The sequence below is a fragment of the Podarcis pityusensis genome (assembly GCF_964106645.2).
Source record: "Podarcis pityusensis genome assembly, chromosome: 4".
Taxonomy (NCBI): Eukaryota; Metazoa; Chordata; class Lepidosauria; order Squamata; family Lacertidae; genus Podarcis; species Podarcis pityusensis.
The window spans coordinates 16069843-16096741 of record NC_138027.1 but is presented as its reverse complement, the minus strand read 5'-3'; the positions used below and the strand labels follow the sequence as shown (position 1 = coordinate 16096741).

The 26899-nt window shown below is 44.3% G+C and overlaps 1 protein-coding gene across 11 annotated transcripts in view; it reads right to left on the bottom strand.

Annotated features, from left to right (window-relative positions):
* The window catches only part of FAT3 (FAT atypical cadherin 3), a 719557-nt gene that overhangs the window by 324858 nt on the left and 367800 nt on the right, over positions 1–26899 (bottom strand). For all 11 annotated transcript variants that reach the window (XR_013985096.1, XM_081001695.1, XM_081001693.1 and 8 more), the window contains 4 exons: positions 21586–25659; positions 11628–11824; positions 10264–10417; positions 5304–5537 (listed from right to left, as the gene is read on the bottom strand). Coding sequence is in view for 10 of the 11 variants with exons in the window: in XM_081001695.1 (XP_080857821.1) it covers positions 5304–5537; positions 10264–10417; positions 11628–11824; positions 21586–25659 (4659 nt within the window). In the remaining variant the exon portion in view is untranslated. The remainder of the gene's footprint in view (positions 1–5303; positions 5538–10263; positions 10418–11627; positions 11825–21585; positions 25660–26899) is intronic.

The following is a 26899-nucleotide window of genomic DNA, read 5'->3' as shown; positions in this document are numbered from 1 at the left end:
GGTGGGATGACCAAAGTGTGTGCCAAAAAGTGTGTCTGGAGAGGAGGGGTTATGCGTACAAGAATCCTGCCCCAAGAATCCTGTGCAAACTGGGCAGGTATGCTGCCCAGGTTGTGCTGGAAGGTCTAAAGAAGACACCTGTGCGTGTTTGACTAAATGTACTGAGAAGCCTCTTTATGATCAGGAACCCTGCTGATGTGCTTAGAAGACTTCACGTAAACATGTGAAGGTTGGGGGTGGCAATGTGTACAGGGGCATTGGGGTGGGACATGTGTCGCCAACCTCCTACACATTTTTCTTCCCTCCCGTGCTCAGGCAGAACACCTGGAAAGGGCTGGTGCAGTAGGCCAATCAGAGCTCTGTGTTGACATCAGGCACTGGAGCAGAGTTAACTGCACTTCTTCTAAGTTGCAGTAATCAGGGCTGGTAACACCATTAAGCAAGATGAGATGGTATCCCTCGGGCAATAGATTTTTGAGCACTGTGGAAGATAGTAAAATTGTCATTTATTTTGCATATTGTTTTCATTCCCATAGGGGATGGGTGGTATTTGGATTTTCTGCCTCAGGTATCAGGTTGCCTGACAATGACTATTAAGTCAACGTTCTAATTACCAAACTCGGCAGGAGGAAGAAAGACGAAGAGAATAAACCAAAACCACTGCCCACGTTGTAAGAGGCAAGGGACAAGGTGTGACCAATGAAGCCGCTGAGAGAAAGTGGGAGAAGAAAAATGGAAGAAATAAAGCACAACGTATCACGTTCATATCTATTAAAAGAAACCCGTTTTGCAATCTAAGATCTCCTCTACAGATTGTGCTGAACAGGCTAGCAGGACCACCTGGGGCAACATAGCAACTGTTCACAGTTCAAAATGGCAGCTCCTTTGAGGCACTTCCTGCTCCACTTCCTCTTTCCCATTGCCAGGGAAGCTGCCACTTGGAACTGCTCTTATTTCAAAGTGTCTTGTCTCTGGGTGCCCATCCTTCTCTGTTAACACTCAGGGGTGGAGATGTCTGCTAAACAAGAGAGCCAACCACAGCGACTTCCCGAATTACAGGGAGTCGTACGCTGAAGCTGACTCGAGACCTGAAGGGAAAGTATTGTTGTGATTGCCAAATTTCTTTCCACTGTAGCGGGACAGCTACTTGAAACCTAATTAAACGCAAATGCCAAAGCAAAGCCATATACGTTCCCATGTTGATGTATTTATTTCTACAGCCCAGCAACAGAAACAGCAAACAAAGAACATTGCTGTAAAAGTGACAATGTACTGAAGCTGGTGATTCCTTATCCTCAGAGGCAGTTGCAGAATTGCGGCCCCATTGTTCGAAAGCAGAAACTTAAAAGCTTGACATTAATCAGACACACCAGAGCTACTGATCTTCCTCCCAGGCATATTCTGTTAATTTAAAATTTTGTGTCGGTATTTTATGTCTTTTTGCAGTGACAGGAATGCATGGTAAAAAATAATAATAAAAAGAAGTGGGGGCGGGGGGAGATGATCAAAAGCAACAGAAAATTACTTTTGTTTTCTGCCTGATATGGCAGAAGTGCAGCTGCTTCACCAGAGGGATCTGGGGGACTCCGTTTCCTCCAACCATATTCGTAACGAGCAGCCGCAAAAACAGAACACGGACTCTCGCTTAAATTGCATTACGAAAGATTAGATCACCCTCTATGGAGGAAGACTTGACAAGAAGAAGAAAAACCACCCTTCTTAATATAACCGAGACAGTATCATAAGCCTAGAAAAAGTCATTAAGCCCAAATGGTATTTAAACAATAATTTTACCATTTATCATCTGCAGGGTCAATACACATAGGATATATTTCCAAACACTCAGAAGTCATTAAAAGTATGTGGCATTTAAATGATGATTTTATTATCTGTCTATTCTGATACACAAAGGATATGTGGCCGAGCATTCAGAAGCCATCACAAATGCAAGGCATTTAAATGATGGCTTTATCATCCATCATTACTGTTATTTATTTGTATTGCTAGAATTCCCCGTGGCCTCAAGAGAAGGCATTGGTGGGTTATACGGCACATAAATATGGGGTTACAGATGGCTTGGATTTTTTATTTGTCAGTGAGGATTTGGAAGATTTCGTTTTAGTAACTGTTTGGTATGGAGACGTCACATGGGATCCATTTCTACTGGTCTGAGATGTAATGAGGAGAAACATATAGCATGCCTTATAATGGGTTTGAGATCCTTTGCGATTTGTTGTGTTTTCCTTCCACATGAAGACAAAAATGTTGAGAGTAAGACAGAGAACATCTCTCATAACCAGGTGCAGGGATAAGCAATAGGAGATGGTTTGCAACACCACTGGAGAGAAAATGCTGGAGCAGAAAGAACTTCTCATCCAGCTATGCAGTTCTGAAGATCATTAAATCTGGATTAGTCAGCCATCAACACCTATGACCATCCTCTTCCAAGCTCAAAATCACAGTGGGCTACTGAGTAAGTTTGTGGGTCCCTTTCCTGCACATCTCTGAGCTACGTTTTCACTGAGGTGATAAACCTATGCCTCGGTTGTACTACTTCAACAAGGAAGGGGAACTGAACAACTGGATGCTTCTCTGTATATAACAAATTATAGAGCTGAGCCAAATATTCTCAGAATAGATTTTTTCTGAAAGGGACCCCCCCCCCCCGATATTTTCCCCTTTCCTTAGTTCCCCAGAAAAAGGCCATTCTACAGAGTTTTTGCCAAATATTTCCCACAGTGGTATGCCTCATCATCCCCAAGAAACTCTTGTACAATTTCTTTCCCCTGACACAGAGAAATATGGTGAAATTGTTCCTCCAGTTTCATTGCCCAGAGATAGGCTGGAGACTTTTGAGAGGCCATTCTGGCAGGAGCTGATAGGAGTATAGTTCAAAACATCTCAAGGGCATTGGCTTGTGAAGGCTGGCACAAACTACCATGGTTTTGTGTGATGTGTGAAAGTAACAGATGTCTTAAGGTTACTTCATAGACTCCCCCCCCCCAGCCTTTGACACAGGGAAAAGGTATGAGGAGCATGTCTGTGAAGCATTTAATTAGTTTACCTGGTTGTGGCTACTTGGATTACCACCAGCTGCCTGAATTATGTAGTTCTGATGAGACAAACTATCTTCTAATTATACACAGGGGTGTTAGGGAGGTCATTCTCCCCAGAATTTCCCTACTTCAGGGTTTTAAAAATCCCGAAAGACAAAAAAGAGAGAACCAATCTCAGGATATTGAAGAAAGAGTAATGCACTTCTTTAAAAAAAGAAGAGAGTGCCCAACACAATTCAGCGAGAACAGGCTTTCCTACAAGATATGGAGACAACACTGTTATTGACAATGGAATTTCTGTGTGAATGATAGTAATGAGAGTTTATATAAATATGTTACTTTTGAGATTGTATTTGGAGATTTTCATATGTTTTAAGTACAGCTTATTAATTGTTGTACCATTTCTTGCAGAACATCCCCCCCCCGCCCCCAGGAAGGCCTGTTCTCATTAGTCACTAATAAAAACATGAATTACTCTTTCTGCAGCATCTTGAGATTGGATTTTTTTTTGTCTCTTTCACAGGATGCTTCCCATCCCCCCCCCGGTGCATCGTAAAAACTTTACTAACTTTCCTCAAACTAATAATTAGAAGCTGCCCTCTTGACTCTGCCCCCTCCCCACTCTTCTGTAACAGAAATAAACTTTTAAAGTGCACCATAAAACCAAGTGCAGGGCATGTCTGCAAACGGCAAGTGTGTATGATGGCTTCATGTCTTCAGTATGGAAAGATTTATAGCTGTATTAGCAGAGTGCTGAATCAAGAGATCTCCCTTTTAATATCCACACATCAATACTGTCATGTTTCATTACTAGCATTTTGCGTTACTAGCATTTGACCCTAATAGCTAATCAGTATGGAGAATTGAAGGTCTGCAGGATGAAAATTATAGAATGAAAGCTTCAAGTGATGTCTCTACTAGTAATCATTACCATAAAAGCTGCTGACTCCAAGCTTTCTTCTGAACTGCCATAATCGCTTATTTCGGACATCAAGTGCCCTGGCTTACGGCATCACAAAAGTAGAGAACTGTAGATGCAATAAAATTTTGCAAGGAATTTTACACTTGCATTTCCAAACGCTAAAAATGTCTGAACCCGAGATCTAAACGCCAACATTTAACCTGAAATTCCAAGTTCAAAGACTCCCTTACTGTTATTCTGAAAGTTCGGATTTCAAAATACGAATCCCAAGTTTTGAATAATTCATATTGAAAAATCAAAACTTTGGCACTCAGAAGTCATCGTGCAAGTTAAGATTTGAGAAGAAGAACATTGTGTTTACAATTACAGATAGGTAGCCGTGTTGGTCTGCCATAGTCAAAAAAAAAAAAAAATCCTTCCAGTAGCACCTTTAAGACCAACTAAGTTAGTTCTTGGTATGAGCTTTCGTGTGCAAGCACACTTCTTCAGATACACTGAAACAGAAGTTGCCAGATCCTTCTATATAGTGAGAAGGTGGGGAGGGGTATTACTCAGAAGGGTGGTGGGAATGGGAGATTGGCAGATAGCTGAGATGAGCCTGCTGACGACTCTTAACGACTGTAATTGGTCTTACAGGAAAAGGCAAGGGGTGAGAAGGTGAGAAATGGCTTAGTCATGTATAATGGGATAAGAATCCAATGTCTTTGTTCAAACCAGGTCTCTCCATGGTTTTAAGTTTGGTAATGAGTTGCAATTCAGCAGCTTCTCTTTCCACCCTTCTGAGTAATACCCCTCCCCACCTTCTCACTATATAGAAGGATCTGGCAACTTCTGTTTCAGTGTATCTGAAGAAGTGTGCTTGCACACGAAAGCTCATACCAAGAACTAACTTAGTTGGTCTTAAAGGTGCTACTGGAAGGATTTTTTTTTATTGTGTTTACAAGGAATTCAAAGGCTGTATGCTGCATTCCATATTGGTTTTAACACAAACTGTAGCTCAGTGGTACAGCACTTGTTCCTCATGAGGAAGGTCTCAGGTTGAATTACCAGTATCTCTGGGTAGGGCTGGCAATGTCCCTAGTATGATACCCTGGAGAGCTGCTGGCAGTCTGTGTAGACAATATTGAGCTACATGGACCAATGGTCCAACTAAGACACTTTCTTATGTTCCGATGTTACTAGTGTTCCGATGTTACTAGTGTTCCGATGTTACTAGTGTAAGAAAGCAGAAAGTAGAAGAATGTAGGCAAAGAACAGAGATTTGCAAGCTCTGCCAACCTACAAAATATTTGTGGTTTGCATCCATTGCAGTCTTATTGACTTACCTACGTCAGGATCGTTGGCTTGGACTCTCGTCAGCAAAGCTTTCGTGGCCGTGTTCTCATAGACACATGCGGTGTAATGGTCAGAAGAAAACGCTGGTGGGTTATCATTAACATCTTCCAGGATGAGATGGATTTCGGACTGACAAAACCTTCCTCCTCCGTCCGTCGCCCTTGCGATCAGGTTGTACACAGGGATCTTCTCGCGGTCTAATGGGGCTAAGGTTTTGAGTTCCCCTAAAATCAATTGATTGGAAAATGGGGGGAGAAATGAAACCAGAGTCAACATCATTCTCACCATTTGTTGTTACTATTACTATTGCTCTGTTGCTGCAATGCAATTTCACTTTCAAAATGGTTCACAACCTGAGAAATGAGCAAAAGGAATATCACAGAAAGGAATTGCCCAATCTCCTCTTTCCCTTTGCATCTTGCTCAAGTGCTTCCACCCAAATTCAGGCAATTCCAGCTTCCCACACTGCAGTCTACTGTGCCCTATCACACACTATTCAACAGGCCCCCAGGCCTCCATTGGTATCTTTATGGGATATAGGAAAGCTCTCTTGCCCGAGCCACCTTCCACTTGCAATTCTCAGGAGGTTACGTATTTTTGAACGTTTGCTTGTCCCAAGAACATGGTAAAATGATTCTATAAAAGGATGTGCCCAAGAACATTATCAGTTGAAGCAAGCATGCTTTGTTCTTCAAATAGTTAATGCAAAGCCATTAATTTTAGTTGAAGCAAACCCCCGGATTTTTCTCTTCCTTCTTTGGTTCTTACGCAATGAACAAATTTTGCATTCAACAACTTTTGACTTAACACATAGGACGAGTAGTGGCATGCCAAGGTTTTGACAACTCATGGGTTTTGCAATCATAAGAAATGCAGAATCAGACCAAAGGCCTGTAACGAGTGCAGCTTCCTGCTTCACCGAATGGCCAACCAATTGTCTCTTGGGTAGTCCACAAGCAAGACATGGGGGCATTAGTCCTCTCCTCATTCTCCCACCCCCTGCCAACTGGTATTCAGAGGTCTACCACTCATGCGGCATGTAGACATGATAACTGTTGGAAACACGCCTGGGAAGGCTGCCAACTTCCCAAGTCATTGGGGCATCTCTCCGGTGGTCCTCTCTGGCTGTAAATCTCCCTCAGTCCAGAGAGACTGGTGATAAGCGACTCCTCTCTCCTGAGAGGAGCACACTCGTCTTCTGGCATATCACTGCAAAAGAAAGAGCTCTAAAACTAATTTATTTACAGTCTATAATACAAAGACTCCATCAACACATCTGTGCTCTTTGAGCACCAGTACAGAACAGCAACACTTTTAGAAGTGAAACTAACTTCCAACAGTACTCCAACAACACTCAGACCTCCTGTCTCAGGCTCTCTCAGACACTCACACGATGTATACAAAACACATTACAACAGTACCACTTGCTGGAGCATCTCAGATAAAAATCCTAACAATAACTGGTGTAGCCACTGACAGACATGTTCACTCAACACTTTCTACCACATTGCCAGAGCCAGACCAAGGTGTGTTTGTTGGATTCAGACCTACACTTGGATGCTACTTTCTTCATTCCAGGGACCCTGAAGCCAGTTGCTGGAAATGCAGCTTGAAAGAGAAGCTGGAGAACACTAGGCAAAGGCTACTGTTTTGCTGATCAGGCAAGGAAGGAAGGACAGGCTTCTGGTATTAGATCTGTCCAGTCCAAAGCATCCATAATGCCTACCAATCACATGGACTGCTGTTGCTCTGAAGAGAGCTGTGTGCACACTGTCCTATGTTGTACTCTGCCTTCCCAGGCACAGTGGGTGCTTCTTGGTGACTTGTTTATTGAGCACTCATCCTGATTTGCTTGCAGGGAGATTAGACGATGTTGTCTACTTAATCAACAACGGTTCCAATTTGTTTGCTTGGAGATTAGATGATGTCGTATTAAATCAAGTCTTATGCAGTACATTCCTGCACATTTATTGCTAAAACTCTTATCTTTGGGGGTAGTGGATTTGTTGTACAAGACCTCTCAACAATAATTGCACAGCCTGAACCTGTCAGCAAAGTGACTAAGTCCCACACCAAGATGGCGACAGTCTGGAAGCGCCTGTACATCCTTCAATTTCGGTGTTATACTCACAAAATGTTATTGCCTTTTTTTTTTTTTTGAAAGCACAAACTCCTTGCACCTGCTGATGGGATAATTAATTAACCATGGAGGTCTCTGTGCTTTTAAAGTGGCATCACAGCTTCTTTACTATCACAGCACATAACCCTTGCCTTCCTCGTGTCTTTCTCACTGCATGGGATATGGCAAAGCACCAAACTTACTGGAGCTTTCTGCTTTCAGTATCTGTGCTATGTTAAAATTAGCCAGCAACTCCATCTGATTGCAACTTCATTGAACATAAGCAGATATTCTTCCTGATCCATGAGAAAAGCAATGCTTTCTGCTGCATGCCAGCACCTAGCAACTGTGGGTAGCTGCTGGCATTGCTTTGGCTCTCCCACTGTGCCCATGCCTTGGTCTGAGAAGCTGCTGGTCATTACGATTTTCCCAGCATGCCCTGAAGCCCCCAATGTAGCACAGGAAATTGAAATGGAGGGCAGTTTCCCAGACCCAAACCTTTCAATTAGGTAAGCCTGTGGTTTGGGAAAGACACATCGTGGAGGGGGCCATATTGTCACTTGGTGTCAATTGGAGAAACTAACTTTGGAGGTGGGGGCTCAAATCTGGAGCCAAGCTTGGCCTCTTTCTAGGTCCAACAGAACCTTTCACTAATTGAGGAAGCTACTGTGACACACCAGTGTGTCTGCACAGCCCCAACCCTGCTGCCACCTTGCTCCTCCCAGTAAGCACCAGAGGCTCAGCTGCTGGGAGGCTATTGCTGCAGTTCCTGCCCCACCAGGAGAGCCATTCCTGAGATGAGCCAATAACCCGATTCAGCATAAGGCAGCTTCTTATGTTCCCTCCCACCCACCACGGTTGGGATCTGTCTGACACTTAAGGATGGATGGATCTGTCAATTTAGGTTTTCTCGTTTTCCCCGTCTTAAGTTGCATTCTCCACATTTCCACATCTGTTTGAATTAAGAAAAAAAAAGTCCGCATGAAAATTAATAAGGATTTTAGTGTATATTTCTCCTAATACATACACTTTTTTTCTATGCAATTTCCCCTAGTATGTACGTTTTTTTGCAAACCAATTTTCCTCGCTGCAATGCATTTTTATGTTACATTCACCAGTACATTCATTTTAAAAAAATTAAATGCACTTTGTACATATCACCTGGCTGCAGTATCACATTGCAACATTTGGATAAGTTCAAGTTTTGAAGGCTGTTTGTGCTTCAGCCTGTGTATTCTTTTTTGGGAAAATGTGAATCATGTAGGTTTCCTTTGAGTGCAAACTGTACTGAATTTCTCTGCCTTCCCTGTTATCAGGTCCTCAGCAGGCCTTGCGGATAGGCTGTGTGGGGCAGCAGCAGTGGGAGCAGTGGTTCCTTTCTTCTCCCCTGCCCTTGGGAGAGGAAAAAGGAAGGTCTCACATCCATGCCTCACACAAACCTCTCATCCGCAGCCCTTATGGCTGTCTCTTCAAAGCAGGAGGTCCTTGCCTGCTTACACAAATCCCCCCTGAGCAAGCAAATGCAGCAGCTGCCTCAGCAAATGAGAAGCTCCAGCTTTATCAAAAGACAGCAGCAGGTTGTGCTGGTGTGTGGGAGATTTTCGTAGAGCAATAGAAAGTGTAACGGCTCCTTCACCTTCCTTGTCTGAAGCCAGGCATAGGAGGTCTCTGTGGCCTCCGTATAGGGTTCTGACTGCCGCTACTGTGCATCAGGATATCTGTGTTCATCCTCCATATTCGGAGGCATAATATTGGTTGCTGGGGAGGAACAACTGGAGAGGGCTACTGCCTTTATGTTCTGTTGCACATGGGCTTCCTAGAGGCATCTGGTTGGCCACTATGGGGAAAAGGATGCTGGACTGGTTCTTTTTTATTGTCTCGTGACAGGCTTACATGATATCGATCTGCAGGGAAACAGACTCCTCAGATCTAGGTAAAAAAAATCAAGGAGTTGATGATAGCTCCATCCCTAGGAATATCTAGCTTTTCAAGCATCAGTTACTCAGCACAATAAGCTGTAAGCTACCTTGCCTCTGTACTGTTTACTCTGTCTTTTCAATGGGGAGTGAGCTGTTATTTTTCCTGTTCCCACTGTTCCCTCTAACGCAGAGCTTCCTAAACTTTTCATGCTGGTGGCACGCTTTTTAGACATGCATCATTTCATGACACAGTAGTTCAGCTTTACTAGCAAACCAGAGTTCAAACTAACCCTTTTCCAGCCCCAGGAAGAGCACGGGGAGCGTTCGCACGACACACAGTTTGGAAAGCTCTGCTCTAATGGTCACCCCTGTTTTGCTTCTACTTAACAAGTCCGCTTACCTTGATGGTGGGCAGTTTTGAGGCCTTGCAGCAATCTGGCGAGGGGGACAGGGGTCTGGCTGTCTGCCTACCGGTGACTGGCCAGTCTGGTGGGCTTTTGGGTGGGCCTCCTCCTGGGGGAGAGCTCGGCTGGCCAATCAGACCAGTTGGGCCTTCCCCCCCCGGGGGGGGAGGAGATAAATTGCAGCCTGACCCAGCAGTCCTTCCTTCTGCTTATCCTCGTCAGACATTTAACAAAGGGATACTGCCTTACCTTTCAAAGAAGCATCAGTCCTAACACTTTTCTTCTGCTCCTTCTTCAAGGAAGACAAAATAACCACACCCTCTTCCAGAACAATTTACACAACTTCTTTTATGAGAATCAGCAGCGCACATTTCTATGGCTCAGCAGTAATCTAGCCTTAAACTCCTCAGCATGACATGCGGACCATACAGAGAGAGCCATCATTCCAACATTAAACCAGCAGTAAATTTCCTGGGTGAACATAGCCCACTGTGAAGATCACTCTTACCACTTTCTGGTTCCAAGAAAAACTTGTTGTTCCCAGGGCCGTACAGCGAGTAACGAATTTCCCCGTTGGATCCGATGTCCGCATCTTTGGCGCCCATTTTAAGGATGACTCTGTTGGGTGGAATGTCCTCAGGAAACAATGCCATATATGTGACCTGAGGACCAAAACCCAAAACGACAGAAGGTGATTGCTGTTGTGAACGAAACTGTTTGTATGGTTTTAGAAAAGAGATGGCTTTTGCGCCATGAGGGGCCATAGCTCAGCAGCACAGTATCTGCTTTACACACTGAAGGTTCCAGATTCAATTCCCGGTATCTCCAGGTAGGACTGGGAATGTCCCCTGCCGGAGATGCCAGGGAGCTGCTGCCAGCCCGTGTAAACGATATTGAGCTAGGTGGGCCAATGACAGCTTCACATTTCCAATTTCTCATTATCTCATGGACATCTCAGCATTGGACTTGCAAAAAAACAAACCAAGGTACAGAAAATACAAACCCAAGCTTTCCAGTATAAATTAAGTGGATACTCAGGGATGATAGAAGACCACCTTGGCTGTGAGTCCTAGAAGACCTATCCCCTTTTTTGCAGGCTTTTTTTCACTTGGCCTAGGAGGGTGGTGCCTGGACTGACTCCAGCTACAGAAGTAGAGGCTATTAAACAGGCTCTTGGGTTGGTATTGTTGAGGGTTTTTCGTTGGTGAGGGGGCATACTAATTTGTGTACAGTTGTACCTTGGTTCTCAAATTTAATCCATTCCGGGATTCTGTTCAACTTCCAAAACGGTTTGAAAACCAAGGCATGGCTTCCGATTGGCTGCAGGAGCTTCCTGCACTCAATCAGAAGCTGCAGAAGTCACGTCGGATGTTCGGCTTCTGAAAAACGTTCGCAAACCGGAACACTCACTTCTGGGATTGTGGCATTCAGGAGCCGATTTGTTCGGGATCCAAGCCGTTCAATTACCAAGGTACCATTTTATCTTTATTTTCAGATTTTACGATTTATATGGAAATTGTTCAATATGGTCGAACTTTTTGGCATGCTTTATTTATCGTTTATGACTACTTTTGCTACATTTGTAATTCTGTAAATGCTGTCATGTTGTAAGCCGCCTTGAGCTTGGTTTTAGCTCTGGAAAGGTGACATACAAATAAAATGATGTATGTCTGAGCTGTAGTCAACATATGGAGAAGCACCTATATACATCCCTGGTCTTTGTGATGCTCCTTGTCTGGTACGATTTTGTACTGCATTGTCCAGGCATTTCACTGGCCAATTTAAATTTGCCAATGGGAAGGTGTGATATATAAACCTAGACAACAACACTCTATTTTTAATTTTGTTAAAAAAAATATGTTGCCAACCAACCTGATCGCAGACAGGGCTGTTGTCATTAACATCTGTGACAATCACTTCCACAGCACTCTGTGTTACAAACAGTCCATCAGTCGCTGTAATGTTCAGAAGGTAGACATCCTGTTCTTCCCGATCTAATGGTCTCTTGACATAAACCTTCCATTCATTCTGAACCATGCCAAGGGCGAACTTCCCTTTGGGATTTCCTCCTGTGGAAAGAGACATTAACTGTCATTAGAGCCACATATATTGTTCCCCAGGGACGCGAGTGGCGCTGTGGGTTAAACCACAGGGCCTAGGACTTGCCTATCAGAAGGTCGGCGGTTCGAATCCCCGCGATGGGGTGAGCTCCCGTTGCTCGGTTCCTGCTCCTGCCAAACTAGCAGTTTGAAAGCACGTCAAAGTGCAAGTAGATAAATAGGTACCACTCTGGCGGGAAGGTAAACGGCGTTTCTGTGAGTTGCTCTGGTTTGCCAGAAGCGGCTTAGTCATGCTGGCCACATGACCCAGAAGCTGTACGCGGCTCCCTTGGCCAATAAAGCGAGATGAACGCCGCAACCCCAGAGTCGGCCACGACTGGACCTAATGGTCAGGGGTCCCTTTACCTTATATGGTTCCCCTGTTTGTGGGAAGTCTCACAAAAAGTGAAAGCCTGGAGGTGTGTCCCAACCTTTAATGGCTCTCATCAAGAGAAGGAGCTGACATTGGTTTTATTTTACTTGCTTCCTCACCTGCACTCAACCCTCCCAATTTCACAAAATCTTTCCAGAGCTGACACTAGCAAAGCAGTACAGGTGGTCAGCTTTGCTTTAGACTCCTGATAACTATTTGGCTAACTGTGGTCCTCTGTCTTCTGCAACTACTCCAAAAGCTTCTCCCACAAGTCAAAACTGGTAACTTTCAAGGAAATAATAACAATAAAGTTTTGAGATGATCCCGTTGTTTAGCTTGCGTTAAGGGCAATCAGACTCAAACTGTGAACAATCAGTAGCCTCCTCTTCACGATGGCACGACTGTCTTTCCACTTCAGTCTCAAGAGAGGATGTTCTACAACCCCCTCACTCTTGTTACCAAGACAATTTCATTAGCTCTTGATTATGCAATCAAGGGAGTGCAGCAGGTTTCCATTAAGAATCGTCTAATGAAAGCTTTTATCACACTGCAGTGTTGTTTCTATTTTCATTACAATTTTTGTTGCGTGCGTGTGTGTTTTGTAGTCTGCAGAACACACAAAGACACATGTGCCTTAAGTAGACCTAACGAGGGGTCGTTTAAGGAGCAGCTTAAGATAAGGCTGGCAATTAGATCGAATTTATACAAGAGGAAAAGGCAGCCAGGAGAAGGGATGAAGCCAATCAGCTTCCTATTACGCTGAAACTGTGACACCGAACCCGGTGATATTACTTTTCTGCATCATTACACCGCATGGCAACTAAATCAAGTCAGAACGCTTGTCCCCAGCTATCCTCCGAGAGGAAAATAAGACCATTTCACACACTAGGGGATACGGGGAATTAAAAGCATTGCCAAAACAGTCCTGGTGGATGGCCATTAACGTTTCCAGCGGTTATTTATGTTTCCGCTTAAAATGTTACATTTGCCAGTTTGTTCCGTGCAGTAATCACCTTCAACATGGCTATTCCTTGCTCATGAATTTCCCTGGGGCACCTGGCTAGCCATACTCGGAGACAGTGGACTGGGCAAGGGAGACCTCTGTTATCAACAGTACAAGCATTGCGATGTCTGCTCCGTTCCACTGAGTTCAATGGAGCTTACTCCCAGCGTAAGGCACCAGGAAATCAGGTCAGATCTTGTTACAACAGAGACGCAGTCTCGCCGGTCCTGCTCACCTTGTGACGCAAACATGGCGCAACAGCCATTTATGGAAGTCCACTAGGAGCCCGATAAAGCACCAGTAATTTGTTGGCTGCCCGGGATTGCACAACAGCAGTGACAATGGTGGGGGTGGCGAACATTTTAAGAGCTGTTTGACAAGGTCTGCTATGTGAGAAGTGAGGTTACAGGGAACCAGGCAGAGGGCCTTCTCAGTAGTGGCGCCCGCCCTGTGGAACGCCCTCCCATCAGATGTCAAAGAGATAAACAACTACCTAACATTTAGAAGACATCTGAAGGCAGCCCTGTTCAGGGAAGTTTTTAATGTGTGACATTTTAATGTACTGTATTTTTAATCTTTGTTGGAAGCCGCCCAGAATGGCTGGGGAAGCCCAGCCAGATGGGCGGGCTGCAAATAATAAATTATTATTATTATTATTATTATTATTATTATTATTATTATTACTATTCTGTGAAGAACATGTTGTGGAATACACCTCGAATAAGGCACCAGTCTGGAAGCCTTTAGCTGACATCATCCTGCCTGACTTCAAATTACAAGAATGAGATTCTGACTAAACATCAGGAAGAACTTTCTGAGAGTAAGAGTTGTTCGACAGTGGGACGGTCTCCCTCGGGAGGTTGTGGGGTCTCCTTCCTTGGAGGTTTTTTAGCAAAGGCTGGATGGCCATCTGCCATGGATGTTTTTGCTGAGATTCCTGCATTGCAGGGGGTTGGACTAGATGACTCTTGGGGTCCCTTCCAACTCTACACTGCTATGCGGCCTGGTAATCACATGTTATATAGGCCTGGCCTATATGGAACATCATGTTCCTTTTAAAATTGGTGCAAATAATGCCAATAAATAAATAAATAAATGCCTTGCACTAAGTCAGATCTCTTAACTAATTCAATCCTACAGCAGCAGATTTCCAGGGTTTCTGATGGGGCCGTTTCTCGGCCCTACCTGGAACTGCCAGGATTCGAACCTGGGACATTCGGTATGTAAAGCAGATGCTCTCCCATTTGCCTGTGGTTCTTTCTCACACATGAAACAAATATCAGCGCATCCATGTGTAGCGAACTTTCCTACCAGGCGGCTGCGTTCAGCCATGCAACAATCCCTCTGCATTCTGATGTGTAACATGGTCTCTCCCTGAACTTCTGAATCACACTCAACAAAGATGTAACACAAATAAATGAGCCTTAACTGTACAATAGTTTAAATATTCTTGAGATTAAAGGGAGCGGGGGAAGTACACAGATACATTTCCTCCCCGCCCCCCCGCAAAGTTCTATGTATGCTTTCCTGCAGACCTCGTTCTGTAGTGATTAATTAGCTCTCCCCATCAACATATTTAAGGCAGGTTCAGCATCTTAAGGGCGCTCTAATTAATTCATTTTTCATTGTAGATTTTGTTTCAACCGAAGGCTCCTGGCTGCAAATGTTAATGGCTAATTTTAAAAATCCACCCGCAGTTTTTCTTCCTACATTCTGTTTGGGCATCACAAGATCTAAGCGTTCGCTCCAAAAAAACCCCACCACCCCAACTTTCCCCAAAGGCCGCAAGACAAGAAAAATATGCACTTTTTTCTCTCGTTTGTTTTTGTTTACTGCATGGTTGAATAACATCCCCATCCAAACCTTCCCTCCTCAGCAAATGTTGCAAAGCATACTGCAGAGCTCAGCGAGATGAAAGGGAATATGCAGATCAGAAATGAAATCTTTCAAGCACATTTTGGCGAGCCACATGCAAAGGAAGTTTAAGAGGCAGAGACTGTGTGATCGCATGAATTCTTGCTGTGAGTGCTAACTTAAAACTGAATACAGTCTAAATTATAAATATATAAAAAAGGCTGAAGATGGGCCATAGCTCATCTCCTGAGCACACGAAAGGTCAAAGGCTCAATCTCCACCGATGCCAGCATGCTTTTGCCTGGGATAGCTCAGCCGGTAGAGCATGAGACTCTAAACCTCAGGGTCGTGGGTTTGAGCCCCACGTTGGGCAAAAAGATTCCTGCGTTGCAGGGGGTTGGGCTAGATGACCCCTGTGGTCCCTTCCAACTCTACAAGTATATGATTCCAATGTCTCCAGGTGGAGTTGAGAGGGACCTCTCCGAAATCCTGGAAAGTGGCTGTGCGTATTCCTTGCAAAGTACGAACGAGGTACATTCTCCTTTAAATGTGAACTGAATAGAATTTCTTCTCCATCCCCTCATACTTTCTGCTTCTTCATGTCTGAATTGGCTAGAATCAGCATCTTGGTTGAATAGTGCTCTTTCTCAGGTAGAACTAAATTAAAAAATTCCTTCCAGTAGCACCTTAAAGGTAAAGGGACCCCTGACCGTTAGGTCCAGTTGTGACCGACTCTGGGGTTGCGGCACTCATCTCGCTTTATTGGCCGAGGGAGCCAGCGTACAACTTCCGGGTCATGTGGCCAGCATGACTAACCTGCTTCTGGCGAACCAGAGCAGTGCATGGAAATGCCGTTTACCTTCCCCCCGGAGTGGTACCTATTTATCTACTTGCACTTTGAGGTGCTTTCGAACTGCTAGGCTAGCAGGAGCAGGGACCGAGCAACGGGAGCTCACCCCGTCGCAGGGATTCGAACCGCCAACCTTCTGATCGGCAAGTCCTAGGCTCTGTGGTTTAACCCACAGCGCCACTCGCGTCCCTTAGTAGCACCTTAGAGACCAACTAAGTTTATTATTGGCATGAGCTTTCGTGTGCGTGCACACTTCTTCAGATACAGGTAGAACTGTTTTCCTTTCGCTGTGTTCTGGGCATTATACTGACTGAAATGTCTGTGGCAGCGCATGTCCAGGCCTCTTAGGACACACATGGTGGGTGGAGAGTGTGAAAACACAATTCTACAGACGTTGCAATATTGTAATAATTTGGCCCATTATTAATTCCAATAATGGCAAAATGATGATTTACAGATCATTAGCATCAAGGAGCTCAGGAACTGTGGATCACCTACTAACCGCGGGAGTAGTTTGCTACTCAGACAGAGGGAAGCCTACAGCAAAACGCTGAAGTCGATGAAAGCATTCTTCCAAAAAGTGCTGAGATCTCTTGAGAGCAGAGCAGACGTCCGTATGATTTTACATTTCCAGCTCAAGATGGATTGTCCACATCTTGGAGGTAACCACTGCCTTCCCTTTGAGGGCAGATCTAAAAGACTGCTCAGAGCACAACAAACACTGTTCACATTAATTATCCCCTCACCTCTGGGTTCAGTGATCCGCTTGCTCGCGGAGACTTCGTGAAGTAAATGGTTCGTGCATGATTGTATTTACAGACCAGCCTTCTGAGCCTCGGAGTGACAGAATGGAGTTGGCAAAGGAAAGCCAAACACTTGAACTGATCCCAGTGGAATATTCCAGCTTGCAGAGTGAGCTCACTTTGGGGCGGGGCTACCGGTGGAAATAATTTCTAAAAACCTTCAAGTGTTAAGTTCAACCTTTAAAAATCCACAGTGCCACCAAAATTGCTGAATATGCTCGGAAACAAATGGAGTGAAATGCCCATGATATTCGTTTTCTAGAATTTGTATCTCAATAAATGACACAACGGTAACTGATGGGAAAAGATGTAGTTCAGCTGTAGAGCATATGTTTTAACACACAGGAGGATGCAGTTTCAATCCCTGACATCTCAACACAGAGCTCGGAAAGGGCCATGTCTGAAACCCAGCAAAGCTGTTACTTGTTCTTGTACACCGCGGTGGGGAACCTGAGGCTCTCTAGATGTTGCTGGATGCTGGCTCCCATCAGCCCCAGCCAGCAGGGCCAATAGTCAAAGATGATGAGAACTGTAGCTGAGCAACATTTGGAAGGACTACAGCCCTACTGTAGTAAATCCTAATCTAGCTGAATTGATGGTCTGACTCTGTACTAGGGAGCTTTCTGTGTTCCTATTTACACTCCTTCTGTGCTAGCACATCTTAGCCTTGAGTTCATATTGGTCTACTCTGAAGAAGGAAACCATAGCTTGGTTACATTTAATCGGATGAATTCAAGTCAACTGTAAATCAAGGGTAAAAATCGACAGCAGATTGTTACGTATGAATATGCTCCACAAGATACAGGGCTTATCTGCACTTAACTTTCCTCTGCTCTTTCCAGGCATGGTCCACAATTTAAAGCTCTGTATCCAAGCACCCTTTTCTTTTGCTCTGGAATTTCCCCCATGAAAACCCACTCCACAAAGCTCAATCGGAGCAAACGTCAATCCACTGAAAACCTGAATTGACGTTTGCTCTGAATCAGCTTTAGAGAGCTGGTTTCTGCAGGGAAAGCTCAGGGCAAAAAACAACAACACCCAGACACTTGGCCTGGAAAGAGCAGGGCAAAAGATAAATGTGGATAAGCCTATAAACTACTGCTGATCTATGATCTTCTGAAAATTCATGAGCAATGTTTGCCAAGCTGCTATTGGACAGGTCTTGAGTATGTCATGTGAAGGCATCCAGCTTCAACCCACAGTCACAAGGAAGAAGATCACAATGTCAAATTCCTCCAAGTGTTTATGTATGTAGCAGATCCGCACCCTTGTGGATAAAGGATGGTAGGAACTGGGCTGTACACACAGCCAGAGGGCAGCTATTTATTTCTCTGATTGGGTCAGATCACAGAGGTAGCTGCTGGCTTTTCATGTCCACAACATGGTTCACAGAAGGCTTCCTTATAAGGTTGTGCACGTACCTAGGCGCACCCACAATGATGTGCACAAATCCAGCAGGATGCACTGGCTACAGGAAAGTTAACCAAAACGGGTTAATCTGTAATTGTCTTGTGCTGTGCACTGGAACTGGTGACTTAACAGCACAATTTCCAGAGGGCCAGCTGTGTCATAGTGAAAACACTCATTACTGCTGCTGTCATGGGTCACTGTGCTTATTTTTGCATACATTCAAGATCTAATTGAATCGGCTGATTAACATTCTATGTCCTTTTAAATGTGTTCGTGGGAGAGGGGGTTATTGTTTTTTTATTATGAATTTTGTGTTCTCATTTTTTATGTTTATGTTGTAAACTGTCCTGTGATATTCAGATGAAGGGTGGTATACAAATTTTAATAATAATAATAATAATAATAATAATAATAATCACTCAAATTGCATTTTCCTTTGACCTCATTGCTTACTGTTCCCTCCCTCATGTGTAAATATTTGTGCTATGGAGGATAACACTTCATAGAAATCTATCTAAAGCTTAAGATCCGAGGCACTGTTGCAAGTTAGAACAGGGCCTTTTCAGCAGTGGCACCACAGTTGTGAAGAGAGAGGCTCACTTGGCCCCATCTTTATGGTCTTTTTGATGCCATTGGTGCCAGGTGATATACCGTTCCATTCACCCAGGTCTTCTGAACAAGTTGTGCTTCACAGATACGGCTTCTTTCTGCTGGATATGCAGCAGGAACCACGCTATGAGTTCTTAGGAAATGTGCTTCCATTTCCAAAGCACCCTTCCTTCCTGCAATTCCCACTTCATATGCATCTAACTGGCAACTCTGTGCTTTGGCCACAGTGTGACTCTCCCTTATCTCTAGTCTGAAAATTAAAAGTTAATTGTGCGGTGATGATAATACATAAATATAGAGAGATTTATGAGTGTAGAAGATTTTACTTTCACACCAAATAACGTTTCACTTTCCTTTTGGTGGGGGTGTTGGGGGGAGATAGTCAGGAATGAATTAAATCCCCTGAAGGCGGCAATACTTTGAACATACACCGTCACAAATCCATGCCGATCGGTGCTTCATGCCTGTTGATGCACTTTGGGAGACAAGAGTTTTAAAATTGGAATTCACTGACAGCAATGAGAACTGGAGACTCAGCCCCCCAAACTGTGGGCTCCTCTATTAAAATGAGACTTGAAACCTAATCCTCTGCATGGACCGGGGGACTTAGGGCAGCTCTGTGTTTATTTTGATATTTCAGCGTGGCATGAATTCCTCTTTGCAGTAAGTTAAAAGGGTTACTTCATTAGGAGATCAGGATGATTAAACATGAGAGAGAGAAACTGTGTACTTAAAACTGGTTTTACACGTATCTCCAAACATCAGGGAACAAAGAGTACTGAGATGCATTTGGGACTAACTATCGTAATTTGCTAATGTGTGAAATTGGTATCTCCTACAGCAACTGTAATGTGTGGATCTTACACATGAATAGGTGTGCACAGGACTGGAGCATAGCATCCCCCCCCCCCGCCCCCTGGTATCTCTATTACCACAGCAGAAGGGGCTTAAGGAGCCTCATTATGGGTTGGCATTTAAATGAACACAACATGGCTCTTACTTGGCATGAAATGATACCTGCTTAACGAGGACAAGCAGATGTTTTAGCGGGATACTAACATTTCCACCCGTCCTGGAAAGCTTCATCGTTTTTCTCTGCTTCCAAGTTGTACGGTCACATTCATGTTCGGATGCATCTTGTTTGAGAGGACGGCAAACGCAAGCCCAGCAGCCCCTGCTTATCTGCCGCCATCTCATGCAAGATGTGAAGCTATTCCACAATCGTGGGCCCACACTACCCAATGGTCATTCCCATAAGCACGTGGAATATTCTCAAGTAATTCAACTCAGTCCCTACAGCTGCCCACAAATGCTCAAGGCGGTCAGTCATTTTTGTTTTTACCTTCACAGAAAGCCTGTGAGATAAGATTATTGTTTGAGGCACGGTGACTGGCTCAATGGGCAGAATTCAGTTTGGCGACAGAACACATGGCTGGATGCAGAAGGTCTCAAATTCAACGCCTGGCTTCTCCAGTGAAAAAGGGGTTTCAGGAAGAGGAAAGCTCCCTGCCCACAAAACCTTAGAGAACTAATGACAGTCAGAGGAGACAATACTGGGTTAGATGGACCAATAATCTGCTCCAGTGTAAGGCAGCTCCACTTACTCACGGCTGTCAGGGCCAAATTATATGGCCTTAACTTGCAATCTGCTTAGAATTCTATTTTGCCATTAAGTGATATAGGACGAGGATGATGGGAGCTTTGGCTGCAAAAAGCAACAAGGTTGACACCGGGCAAGCCGCAGCAAATTGCTAGTGGGTTGAATTCCACTTGCTAGGCCACAAAGTGCTTGCACTGAATGAAAATATGAAAACAACATCCTTAAGACAATCCCTTAGCACAATGGGAAGAAAGTAAATGGGCTAATAGCAAGATGGCCCAACAGTTATTTGTGGTCGCAACCTTTAAAAAAGGTCAAAGAAGTCCAAGCCATAGATTATTTATTGGCTTTTATATATGGGAACCATCACTTCTTTCTTTTCTATGGCTACTTAATGCCTTTAAAAACGAATGTTTCTAATGAGGTTCTAGGAATGGAAAGGATGCTTTTTAATTAAGTAAAATAAGACAGTTATGAATGCACAAAAGTCTCCCACCCACCCAATGCCTACCCCCTCTGCCTACCCTGAAAAACAAATGTTGCTCATTTTCTCTGGTTGATGCACAATGCTACAATCCTTTCCATGCTGATAACATAAATCTTAAGGGGGTTATATAAAGAGGCTGCTAAACGGCAGCACAGTGTGAAGTGTGAGTTGGTTAAATTAAAAAGGCCCAATACAAATTATGCTTTCCCCTGTTTTTATGCACTTAGGGCTGAATCAAGCAAGAGAATAATACCCTAAAAATTGTTTGTCTGGATCTGTGTTGTGGATGTTAAGTTCTCAGCAATTTCTGGCACCCAGACCAGACCACACATTACTCTCTCTGCTGGAGGTTTTTAAGCAGAGGTTGGACAGCCATCTGTCTTGGATACTTTAGTTGAGATTCCTGTATTTCAGGGGGGCTGGAATAGATGATCCTTGGGGTCCCTTCCAACTCTACAATTCTATGGTTCTATGACTGGCTCCTTGTGCCAGCGATCAAAACATGTTCGAGATGAACATATGAAGCTGCCTTGTACTATGGCAAACCACTGTTCCACTTTCCATAATGCTGTCTATTCTGAATGGTGACAGACCTCCAAGGTCTCTAGCAAAGATAGGTATTTCCTAGTTCTGCTATGCAGGATGCTATTTAAGCAGAAAAGTCATGGACTGAGCACCTGTGCTTTGCCACTGAGTTCAAACTCTCCCCGCCCTTAGCCCCCCAACCCGAGAGGCCCATTACCTGTAATGTGATAGCTAACTTGGCGGTTGACATCAGATGTATCTTCATCCCAAGTGCTGAGGACAGCCACAACTTCGCCTGGTGAGTCGCTCTCCTTCACGGACCCCCTGTACAGCTCATGCTCAAACACTGGAGCGTTATCGTTGATGTCTGTCACCGTGACGGAGATCAAGGCGGTTGATGAGAGGGATAGGGCTTCTCCCAGGTCGGAAGACACTACAGTGAAGGCAAAGGTGGGGTTCTTCTCATGGTCCAAGTCTTTCAAGGTGCTGATCCAGCCGCTGTTGCTGTCAATGGTGAACACCTCTGTGATTGTGTCAGCATCCGATTCTGCTGAGAGAGAGTACGTGACTTGACCGTTTGCCCCCCAGTCTGCATCAGTGGCTTTAACCTGGATAAGTTTGGTTCCTATGGGCATTCCTTCCATTATGATGGCTTCATAGCTGGCTGCCTCAAACATGGGTTTGTTGTCATTGACGTCCAAAATCTTAATGTCCACATCCACTGTTAACACAACATCCACTTTATCTAGCTGTATAGTTGCAGCAACCTTAAAGTGAAAGGCAGGAGTTGTCTCGTGGTCCAGTCTCTTATCAAGTTTTATGATGCCGGTGTCCTGCTCTATAATAAACACTCCATCCTTGTTGTTCCCTGGCAATTCACCATTAACTGTGCTATAGGTGGCACCCTGGCTTGGCAAAACATGCAGAACATCAACAGTACTACCTATTACAGTGTCTTCCGATAGCGTAAAGGAATATTGGGGTTGAGAAAAAGAAGGCAAGATGGTTTCTGGAGGTAAAACGTGAATGTACACAGGGATAAGCGAATGCTTCACAGGAATGCCGCCATCAACTGCTTTGACAAAGAAGGAGAGTACTGTGTTTTTAAGCTGGTTGAAGTTGCCCTTGGTTACCATCCACCCATTGTCAGGGTCAATTTCCAGCAGATCTGCCACAGAAACCGAGGCCTCGCTGTACAACGAGTAGGCAATCCTCGCGTTTGCACCATCATCTGGATCAACTGCTTGGACCTGGGTGACCAAATGACCCTTTCCAACATCCGCTTTGACGCTTGCCCTGTATTCAACTGTCATGAACTGGGGAGCATTGTCATTCTCGTCCACCACTATGACTCGCACGGTACAGAATGTGGTTCTCCCTCCCCCGTCGAGGGCTCTCAGGAAGATGGTGATGTCACCTTCCAAAGGGATCTCCCGATCAAGTTTCTCAGTTGTGATGATCTGTCCGTTGTTATCAATCAAAAAACGATCCTTGGCAAAGTCGTTTATGATTGAATAGCTTATTTGCCCATATATGCCTGAGTCTCCGTCTGTTGCTTTCACATGGATTACCTTGGTTCCAGGAGTGGCGTTTTCTCTAACCTCTGCCACGTAAATACTCTGTGTGAAGACAGGACTGTACAAGTTTGCTCCGAGAATCCGGATATGGACCTGGGCTGTGCTTGTGAACAAACCATCGGAGACAGAGACATTTAGACTGTACATTGACTCCATCCTCTGCTTCCGATGGTTTGACAGGGAGATGACCCCACTTTTGCTGTCCATCACGAAACTTGTACGGTCATTTCCAGACAAGATGCTGTACTCCAACCGGTCATAATCAGAGCTGTCTGCATCAGAAGCTTGGACGCAAGTCACAAAATGGCCCCGAGGAGCTAGCTCACTGACGTACGATTCATATATCAATTGGTTAAAAACGGGAGGGTTGTCATTCATGTCTGTTACGAAGATGCTGACTAGAACTTCGCTGCTCAGCGGTGGGAATCCGTTATCCGTTGCCCGCACTTTCAGACTGCATTGCTGCATCAGCTCATGGTCCAGCAAGCGGGCTGTTAGGATCAAGCCACTCGTGCCATCGATGTGAAAGTAATCTGTGCTGTTGAAGTTGTCCTGGACTATCTGATACTGAACAATTTTGTTGTTCTCAGAATCTGCATCCGTAGCAACAACCTGCAAAACAGGTGTCCCAATCAGAGACGCTTCAGACAAAGTGGCATTATATGCAAAGTGGTCGAAAACTGGAGCATTGTCATTGACATCGTTGATAATTAAGTCCACCGTTACTTCAGCTCGGGCCCCAGTGAGAGCATCGCTGGCTCTCACTGTCAATTTGAAAATGGGGTTTACTTCATAGTCTAATGGACTGATGACATTGAGGACTCCGGTGTCAAAATCAATGTTGAACTGATTATAGGGATCACCGTCTACAATGATGTAAATGATTCCTTGACCTTCTGGGCTGGTTGCGTTGATGCTCAGAATTGGGGTGTGCATTTCGATGTCTTCGTTTACAGAGGCCGTATAGAAAGGCTTGTTGAAAACGGGCATTGCTTTGTTAACTATCGTAATGGGCAGTTCTACAGATGCAGACAGTGATGGATTGCCTCCATCTTTGGCAATGACGATAATTAGATACTCGATGTTAGATAAGTCAGAATTAAAGGCTGCTTTTAATGTGACGCTGCCAGTGTGCCTGTCAATTTCAAAGTGCCCATAGTCCTCCTTCAGCAGGTACGATACGTCGCCATTTGCATCCTTATCTTTATCAATTGCCGTGACTCGGTATATCAGGGTGCCGGGATCAGCTTCAACTTGTACAGCGGCATAGTATGGGAGCCCAACAAACACCGGAGCATTGTCATTGATGTCTTCAATGTGAACTCTGACAACCACCCTGGCTACCCTCAGGTGATCCAGCTCACGACTAGCCTCTACCACCAGCTCGTAAAATTCCTGTTCCTCTCTGTCAAATGGGATGCCAGTAGTTTGAATGACACCCAGAGTGGATTTGATCTTGAATTTGTTCCCTGGGTTTAATATGCTGTACTTCAAGGGCTCGTTAAGGCGGTTTCCAACAGCGTTGACCACTGCTACTTTTGTGATATTGGTGCTGTTTTCTGAGATGGATGTGGAGTAAAGGCTTTGTGTGAAATGCAGGCCACTGTCCATGGCTTCTTTGACCATTATGGTCACTACGGAAGTGCTATAGAACTTCCCATCGGATACTTTTGCTATGAGCATGTAATGATCTTTGGAGAGGCTGTTGTTTTTTATAGTTAGTACTCCGGAAACAGAATCAATGAGGAAATGCTCAGTGCTGCCTTCAATCAGGCTGTAGGTCATTTCAGGTGGGACTTCTGAATCTGGGTCCGCAGCCCTGAGCTTAAGAACCTCAACTCCAACGTATGTTGGTAGGAGCAAGATGGTCTCAAACATGGCCTGGCTGAAAACTGGAGGGTTATCATTGACATCCGTTACATCAATGGTGACTTCAGCTGGATTTTCTGCAGTAAGCTGTGGATTTCCACTGTCTCGAACGTGGACGTGAAAATGGAAATGCGCAATGGTTTCATGATCTAAGTCGGCAATAGTCCTAATTGCACCTGTACTGGAGTCTACGGTGAAATAGTTCTTTGCAGTGGACTCAACAATCTGGTAGACAAGCAAAGCGTTCTGATTACTGTCTGCATCTGTGGCTCGTATCACAAGCGGATTGTTCCCTAAGCTTCGAACGATGCTATTTACAGGTGCAGCCTCGCTGATGCTGCCCAGGTATTTTGAGAAGAGGAAGACTGGTGGGTTGTCATTTTCATCAATGATCTGGATGTTCACAGTGGCATTGGATGCCATCCCGGCCATGTTTGTGGCTTGTACGGTGAGTTGGTACGAGGAAGTGCGTTCATAATCCAGGGGCTTTTGAGTAGTGATGACTCCAGAGTAGGGGTTTATAGCAAAGGCTCCGTTGGTGTTGCCCTCCTTAACCTCATAAACTAGCGTGGACTGGCTGATTGCCGAGACCAAGATAACTGAAGTTCCAAAGTCAACATTTTCATTCACTTCAGCTTGCCATTCCTTGTGCGTGAACTTCGGGTGGGAATTGTCTGACATGGTCACAGATATGCGGACAATGGCTGTGGCTGACAGTGGTGGAGAGCCCTGGTCCGTCACTTTGACTGACAGAACGAACTGGTTCATGGTGGTCAGGTCTGGTTCCTTCAGCACCGTGATGATGCCCAGAACAGGCTCAATCTTGAATGTGTTCCCAGTATTCCCTAAAAGAGAAAAGAAAAAAGGGATATATATCAAAAATGAAATGTAAATATGTAAAAATGATGAGCAATATGTTCAAAGTCCACTTGTTGGTATCACGTCATGCTTGCATAGCGCAAGGCCCACCAATTTAAACTCAGTCCGTCAACCATATATGGCCAGCTGCCAACCCAACCTTCACTATTTTTGCTGTCCCCAGTGGGCAGCAAAAACAAGAGTTTTGTCAAAAACAGGCATCCCCAAACTCGGCCCTCCAGCTGTTTTGGGACTATAACTTCCATCATCCCTAGCTAACAGGACCAGTGGTCAGAGATGATGGGAACTGTAGTCCCAAAACAACTGGAGGGCAGAGTTTGGGGATGCCTGGTCAAGAACCTGGTAAGCCACCATTAATGGCCTGACGGTTGTGTTTTGCTTGGTGAGACTAACTCTGCAAGCACACAGCTGCATTTCATACTAAAACCAAGAAGAACTAGGTCTGATCACTGCCCAGTTGGGATCCCTGTATAAACCACTCCAAGAAATCTGAAGTATGATCTTGATATAAGTGCAGAATTCAAGCCGATTAATCTAATATGAAGCAGAAGATCTGTGGGCAAGACTTTTAAAACCAAGGGATTGCACTAAGACTACCAAGGGGCTATCGCTATACTAGAAAACATTATTCATTAAGAACAAATAAAACTCGGCAGATGAAGATGATGGACTATATGGAACTTGCCGAACTGACCGGGAGACTCCAAGACCCGAGAGAAGAGACGGTGGAAGAAGACTGGAAGAAGTTTAAGGAATATTTGAAAAAAATATGTTAATATTTAAACCTTAGAATAGCTTTGGAAGTGGATATAGGCTGTAGGGTTAGAAGTAGAAGATAGGGTATTTTAAAATAGTATTATTTGTAAGTGATAAAATGTGAAGTTATTTTAAGTATTAAAAAATAAAGATGGTTAGCAATTAGGATATATGTAAACGGCTAAAGATGAAGTAAAATGAAAATCAGATAGGTGGAACTTAGGGAAGCCAACCTAACAATGTTTAGAAAAATAAGGATATGACAAGAATTTGTTTGTATTGTTTGTCTTTTCGGTCTGTGTTTTTTATTTGTGTTATAGAAGGAATATTTTTTTTTTTTGAAAAAAAGAACAAATAAAACTCTATTGCACTCCCCAAGGAGTTGCAGGAAACTGACATTTCAAGGCTGTGCTGATCATTCTCTCCGGAACCCCTGTATCACCGACAAAA